The sequence below is a fragment of the Megalops cyprinoides genome, chromosome 1 (genome assembly GCF_013368585.1).
Source record: "Megalops cyprinoides isolate fMegCyp1 chromosome 1, fMegCyp1.pri, whole genome shotgun sequence".
Lineage (NCBI taxonomy): Eukaryota > Metazoa > Chordata > Actinopteri > Elopiformes > Megalopidae > Megalops > Megalops cyprinoides.
This window is the reverse complement of record NC_050583.1, coordinates 5,557,545-5,565,044: the sequence shown is the minus strand read 5'-3', so window position 1 is coordinate 5,565,044 and position 7,500 is coordinate 5,557,545. Positions and strand designations below refer to the sequence as shown.

General features: G+C 50.0%; 1 protein-coding gene across 4 annotated transcripts in view; it reads right to left on the bottom strand.

Annotated features, from left to right (window-relative positions):
* LOC118775295 (calmodulin-regulated spectrin-associated protein 3-like) overlaps positions 1 to 7,500 on the bottom strand; it is a 39,264-nt gene that overhangs the window by 8,332 nt on the left and 23,432 nt on the right. For 2 of the 4 annotated variants that reach the window (XM_036525135.1, XM_036525144.1), the window contains exons 6-13: positions 6,422 to 6,469; positions 2,641 to 2,779; positions 2,057 to 2,196; positions 1,569 to 1,662; positions 1,231 to 1,282; positions 742 to 815; positions 452 to 488; positions 1 to 51 (exon numbers count right to left, since the gene is read on the bottom strand). The exon at positions 1 to 51 is cut by the window's left edge and continues 2,053 nt beyond it. In XM_036525135.1, the coding sequence (XP_036381028.1) occupies positions 1 to 51; positions 452 to 488; positions 742 to 815; positions 1,231 to 1,282; positions 1,569 to 1,662; positions 2,057 to 2,196; positions 2,641 to 2,779; positions 6,422 to 6,469 (635 nt within the window). The remainder of the gene's footprint in view (positions 52 to 451; positions 489 to 741; positions 816 to 1,230; positions 1,283 to 1,568; positions 1,663 to 2,056; positions 2,197 to 2,640; positions 2,780 to 6,421; positions 6,470 to 7,500) is intronic. The other 2 variants (XM_036525155.1, XM_036525165.1) reach the window with 1 other exon arrangement.

The following is a 7,500-nucleotide window of genomic DNA, read 5'->3' as shown; positions in this document are numbered from 1 at the left end:
TCACTGTCCAGGCCGAATGGTATGCTGAAGGACACCGCCGAGAGGGGGCGACTGCGGGGGGGGGGGTAGAGAGAGAAAGCTCTCTATATTTAAAAGCTTAACAGCTGTCATAAAAACTATCACAAAAATAAATCTGGAAAGGCACAACCTACAAATTTCAAATGTTCTTATTAAGACATGCAGAAACCTCAAACAGAGAGACTGTGAACTTGTATATACCTGTTGTACTAATGCTCTAACACAATTCTTTGTCAAAATTATTTCAGTGTTTCAAAATTCTTTGTTACAGTATGACGTTTCGCATTTGTTGACATTTCACTGATACAATTTGAACTTGAATGTGAAAGGGAGAGCGAGAGGGAGGAAATGGAGGGCGGGGGAAGAGAGAAAAGAGTAGAGGGTGAGGGAAGAGAGAAAATATTTAAAAAAATAGTTTTTTTTATTGTCTCACCTTAATTGCTTCCTGCTCCATGCTCTTCCTACACCCTCTACAGGAGACAGTGAGGTAGAGCAAGTTAATAACCCTACACACATGCAGGCGTGCGCACACACACACACACACGTGCACACAGACACGCATACACATCTGCGCACAGACACGCACACACACGCGCGCGCACACACACGCGCGCATTGGCAGAGACAGTGGAAGTGGAATGGAAGTGGTCATATACACACAGATATAGACCCTTCACAGCTTTTAGGACTATATATCCCATCATCCCGTTCTCTCTCTCTCACCTTGCACACCCCCTGGAGACACCGGTGAGGAGATGGGTAGGAATGGCTGCTTGAAGAGGAAGGAGGGAGAGGCACTGAAAGAGAGAAACATGTGCTCATGAAATACATAATACCCACAATGCATTGCATCAAAATTCGCTGCATTTATGGCCACCAATGAGACAGAAAAACCATGTTCAGTCGAGAAACAAGACATGTAAGACCACAGCTCTGCAGGGGACATAGAGGTTCTAATTCATCCCCTAGTCCCCAGTCACCCAGTCATGTGACCACTGCATCATCACGTGTCAGTTTTCTGACTGTGACATCATCATGTGCCACACAGGAGTGATGTGTGCCAATGGGGTTGTCTTTCTTGCGGTGGCCCTCCCCCCCATGACATTCGCTAGGCCCTTTTTGAACAATTTATCTCTTACACAAACATCCAACCACGCTCCTCTCTCCTGGACCCTGAACTCCTGCCCTACACTCCTCCTGCTCTGTACTCACCTGTTGCTGTTCCCGCTGGTGGGAGTGGTGCAGTCAGGCAGCCCTGAGGCATCTGAGGGGGAAGGCATTTAAAAAGCGCCAAACCAGCATTACACAGCGTTACACAGCGTTATTCAGCATTACACAGCGTTATTCAGCATTACACAGCATTACACAGCATTACACAGCGCTAAATAATGTCACAAACCATGCATTAATACCAGACTGCACCCCATCAACATGAATGTTTAAAAATCTGCTTTCTTTCCAGTCCAAGATTCCATACACGCACGCAACCACACATACACGCGCACACACACACACACACACACACACACACACACACACACACACAATACCTGACAGGTCCAGTGTCTCTCGGGGTTGAACGAAGTCTGGCTTGCGCACCTCAAACCAATCCAACAGCTCCGCCATGAAGCTCATGATGTTTACCTGCAGGAACACGCAGGGTTAACACCAGTGACTACAGAGGAAAGAACACCACACTAACCCATACCCAAGTATGCACACAAGTTATCACACACCATGCACAGACATGCACCATGCACAGACACACTAATGCCATGGGACAGCCCTGAGTCCCCTACCTCCGTCTCTCTCTCTTTCTTTCTCTCTCTCTCTCTCTCTCTCCCCCATCACTGACAGCACCCTCTTAGCACAATAATTAAAAATGCCACATCTGCACAGGTTCTATACAGCGCTCTCTGTGAAATCAATAAGTCAGCAGAAACCCATTTAATATTAATGTCACGCAGAGTATAGTGGGTTTGTATGTAGAGCCTTGCTGTGCCGAGATCACCCTGTGAGAAAGCAGGAGAGCTCCTACCCGAAGTGCTGGCGGGGTGTAGAGCAAGTCCTCCAACAGCAGGGGGCAGCAGCTCTTCAGACAGCTGTCACAGAAGTCGCGGACCAGCTGGAGGTTGTACAGGCTGTCTGCCACCGACATGGTGTCCTTCAGGCAGACATCTAACGGAGAGAGACGACACATGTAGCACATTGGAGAGAGCCAGACCGAACCGCACAACCAGGGTGGGGGGTGTGAAACAGTGATGGGGAGGGGGGGGAGCTGGGGAGGGGGGGGAGCTGGGGGGGGGGAGGGGTGGGGTGTCTGTGGGATGGGGGGGGGGTGTGAAAGGGGGGTTTGTATAGGGAGGTATGACAGGGAGAGTGAAAGGCAGTGTCTGAGAGAATGAGAGTGTTTGAGAGGGTATTGGGGGTTTGGTTGTGTGTGTGAAAGGTTGTGTGAAAGGGGTTTTGGGGATGGGTTGTGTGAGAGAGTGAGAGAGTCTCTGTGTAAGGATTTACAGGGTTGGCTCAGAGAGAGGGTGAGTGAGTGTGTGTAAGAGTGTAGGTGGTTGGTTGTGTGAGAGAGTGTGAGGGGTCTTTGAGAGGGTTGGGGGCGTGGCCTACCCTCCAGGCGTAGCAGCCCCGGACAGTAGAAGTGGATCACCGCAGCAACCGCACAGCCGTTGGAGAGGTCTTTCACCCCGGTCACCAGTGGGAAGGTGGGAGTCTGCTTGGGGAGCAGCTTGTCCTTCCTGTAGCGGATCTGAGGGGGAGGGGCAGGGAGAGAGAGAGAGTGAGCGAGTGAGATGCAGGGCATGTCCTGAGAGGAGGGGGAGGGGCAGGGGCAGTGAGAGTGGGTGTGGGAGGAGCAGGGTACGTGGGCGGAGTCTGGTGAGGAGGCGTTCCTCAATTTGTAGGGAGCGGCTCTATGGCTGAGTGGAGGACCAGTTCAACTTCTTGCGAGCGCACGCCCAGATCTCTGCTCCTGACACGGTCAGCTGCGCCAAACGCCACGACCGCAACGCGAACGCGGCTGTGACATCCGGCCGACAGCCAAAGGGCCCAGAGCAGAACATGCCTCTGGTCCTTTTTTTGCAGTTGCAGTGCGGTTCAGGTTGGGTCGAGGGTCACGGATGTCTAAACCTGCCTTCCTCTCTGCGAGGGAATGGGGACTGCTATTGTGGTCCATTATGGGGAAAGTGGTCCACTCCCCTCCTGTACCGGCCCGCTAACCTCAGCAGCTGAACCCATTAAGAAGTGTCAACACCGGCGGGTAGCTCGTTAGTTTTAAATAGCAGAGGCAGAAATTTTCCCTTAAACTGACCTTTTCAAACTATTCTCAGTCGTTTTCAATCAAGCAGCTATTGTAAAAATCAAGCAGCTAATTACGTGAATAACCTCTCGGCAGCTCATCCTCTGACTCTTAATTGCATCTCGCGGCAATCACGAAATTTTATTTTTCGAAACGATGCAATGCTGGCCCAGACCCATCCAATCAGGTGGAGAGGTTCACTCTGCGTTACCTGTGCTTACACCCACACCATGTCAACAGTCTCTTAACCCTAAGCTTAACATCCACGCCATGTCAACAGTCTCTTAACCCTAACCCCAACATCCACACCATGTCAACAGTCTCTTAACCCTAACCCTAAAATCCATGCCATATCAACAGTCTCTTAACCCTAACCCTAACATCCACACCATGTCAACAGTCTCTTAACCCTAACCCTAACATCCACACCATGTCAACAGTCTCTTAACCCTAACCCTAACATCCACACCATGTCAACAACAAGAGGACCAGCCCATTTCAGACTCTGCACAGCGTGAACGCTCCAGAAGACGCACAAACTTACTAAATGGAGTTTGCGTAAAAGCCTTCGTTACACTTCACCTTCAAAGTTTGTGCAACCCGCAGTTCTGACTGAATTCATTCAAGACCAGTTCATTCTTTTAGCTGAAAGTTGTCTTTGTTGTTGATTAAATCTGTCTTACTTAAGCATGCTGTTACATCCCGCACAGATTAAAGGCACTCTCGCACCGAGTTCATTTGCAACTGATTCTCCACGGATGCCCTTTCAAACTGGCTTCATTTCTAAAATTACATAGGATTCATTTCAGAACGGGTAAATTATATTTCACGTGAAGTCATGTGCAAACGAATTCAGTTAAAACTGATTTCATTAGTCCGCTTGTTGAGACACACAGAACAGATTTCTGCTGGATTTGGAACGCAAAATTTCAGTTGTGCTCGACTCGCTTATCATTTACCTGCAGTGGACATTCTCTGATAGTTCTCTGTATTTTACATCTGCACCTAGTACATACTACATATATTACATATACACGACATGTATCCCACATTATAGACACGATGTGGAACAGAGACACTGTACATCCAGCCCTCTGGCTGTTCCTGTGCTACTCAGCCATCTCACCAATCAGCTGCAGCAGAAACGGAACCAGACGAGAAACCTGTAGCGTCCGTCTGTGGAGGACGCTGCCCTGGAAACAATCCACAGACGGGGCAGACAGCTGCAGGGGAGACAGAGGGGTCTGCTTCCCCTAGCTGAGCCGTTTGTCCCCGGCCGAACCCAAACCCGATATTTTTTCCACACGCGTTCCTTTGGTGGAAGACGCTCACGGAACGCACAGTTGTCCCGGGGTCTGTGAGATTACGCCTCTCTCTACGGCTCCCTGTGTGATTGTGTCACTTCGGATCCTGGTGCTTCAGAGTCACTGTGGACGTTTTTCACCCAGCTCGAGGCAAACCACAACCGCGGAGCCGAACAGTCAAATGAACCAGCTGTGAAAGTGACCTTCGGGGGTGGGGCGTTACTCGCCGATGGGTTTGGATTATTCGGCCGACCGGCCCGCTTGTTCGTCAGAGCAGACAAATGGAAACCGTCTGCGGGAGATGGTGTTTTTACAGTTCAGATTTCTGCCTCCTCAATTCCGAGCTAACGAGCCACCTCCAGTCAGGGCTAACGAGGGCAGAGGCAAAGAGTCACACAGCAGTCCAGAGTAGGACTGGAGCACATACCACATTTGTGTATTTTTTACCACAACAATCCCACCCCCCAACCCCCCCACACTCCCACAACACACACCTCAAACCCACCATCAATACAAAAAAATACATTTCACAGCCAAACAGACAAACAGGCCACACGTCACGACTGCAAAGCCAGCCAATGGGGTCACAGGACTGCAGGAAGAGACAGGACGAGAGGCCACAGCAAAAGCAGCAAAGCTCCACACCACAGACGGCACACGCACAGACCAGCCAGACAGGGACACGGGTCAAAGGTCAAAGGGCAAGAGCGAGGGTGCAGTGATGGCGGCGACAACCGAAAGATGAAAGGAGGAAAAAAAAAAAAAGGTTCAAACTGAATAAAAAGAAGGTGGAGACTGAGAGACCGCCCCCTGTGAGCATGCCATGAAGGAGAGGTGGTGAGGGGGTCAGGAGGAGTGTGGGCAGCAAGCTTTGCAAGGCACCTGTCAGAATGAGTGAGTGAATGAGTGGGTGAGTAAATGAGTGAATGAGTGAATGTGAAAAAGAAACTGACCAAAGAAAAAGTGCCAGGAGGGGGGGAAACAGATTTCGGGGAGGGATACTGGGTCCAAAACCTTCCACTAAGTCACCTGACTGACTACAAACCCCCCTTTCAAAAGGTCACCACACTGACCTCTCAATGAGCCCGGAGGAAGCTCAACGGCGTGTGGCCATCCTGTACTGACATACACTCACACACACACACACACACACACACACACACACACACACACACACACACACACACACACTCACACCTGACTTCTATACTGACACACATAAACACACGCATAAGCGCACACACCTGAATTTAGTTCTGACAAACACACACACCTCAGCGTCCCCTGGAGGAGATGCCAGTCTGATATAGGCCATTTATTCCACAGCCATTCTGTCCCACAGAGCAAAGCAGGACTTTGCTGTTAAAGACACACGTCACGCACAGTGCTTAATACACTCCCCTCCCTGTCCTCCTTCAACAGAACACAGAAGGTAAGGAACAGGCCATTCTGCCCATCCAGACTAGTGAGCTTGCCTACAGCCTAGAGCACATCTTGCACTGCCTCAAGCCTGGACCTGAGTATCCCATAAGCCATTGCACAAGCCCTCCCCCACCTTCAGAGACTCCAGATCAACTCAAACCAAACCAAGGACAAAAGGAAAAGAAAAATCCGAAAAAAAACAAGGAGAATCCAAACTGAAATCAAGAGCGTGGAATCAGATGAGGCGTGTGTGTATGTGCGTGTGTGTGTTAAGAGCTGGCCTCTCCCCGGCCCCGGCCGGGTGGCTCAGGGGGCGGGGCCAGGGCAGGGGGCGGGGCTCGGTGGGACACGCAGGTCGATACGTTACCACTGGCGGCTTATTCCCCGACTCCTTCAAACAAAAAGCGATGGCATGCTGAATGCAAATGGCAAAGAAAGGAGAAGCGTAAATGCCATGTCGCCATGGGAACCGCCACACAGAGAGTCACACGGGGGGAGGGAGGAGGGGCCGAACAGGGCGGAGACAGGATCAGGTGATCACGCATGCGGCTCCCCTGATTAGACGGGTAGGGGGGGAGGAAAGGTGCGGGGCCGAATCAGTAACCGCACTGGAGCGCAACAGGTAAATACTGGCTCCTCCACCCCCCCACCTCCACTGTCTGTTAGATCATTTCATTGGCTATAGGGTGGAAGTGGGCGGGGCCTGGAATCAACAGTTTTGCAAATTGTGCGCATAAAGCATGTCCACATTAGTGGACCATAATTTCTGAGGTCACAGGTGAACAATACTCATTTCATACTTTAGGGGTGATAAGACACTGAAGTTAAGTTACACAGCTGATAGGAAAGAAGGTCATAAACATGCTACATCTGAAAAATTGCAACAAGTGGAGACATAAACATAGAAATGTCCTACATATATGCGTCCTGCTAGATCACCCCTTTCTGAAAAATTCCACTGATTTATTGGATCTATTTCCATGTAGAAATACATGTACATCTGCATTCCTATGGATTGCTTAAAAAAAGCCAAAGTTATGATCTAAGAGACAGTAATATAGTCAGTGATGCTATTTCTGGCTGTAGAACACAGCCACTTGAATACAGAATTATGCTGCAATGGATGCTGGGATACCGGGGTCACAGGTGAACTCTCAGCACAGGTTATTTATGCTGAGGGGGAAGGAATTACTGTACACTGTGTCTGAGTTCGGCGAGAACAGACGAGGACAGTCAACCAAGGGAGAGGAAACGTTGCTAAGCTTGAATTTTGGAATTTGACCTCCCAGCAAGCCTTTCTACATTACCTAAAAGACTTCCTGTCCTGTTTTAACTGAGTCAGACAATACGGGAGGAGCGCAAAGGCAGAGCCAGGGTCTGCAGGAACCAAGGTGACCAGACCACCCCTCTGAGGTGCTCACATGTTAGTGGAGTGTACCCTTTTTA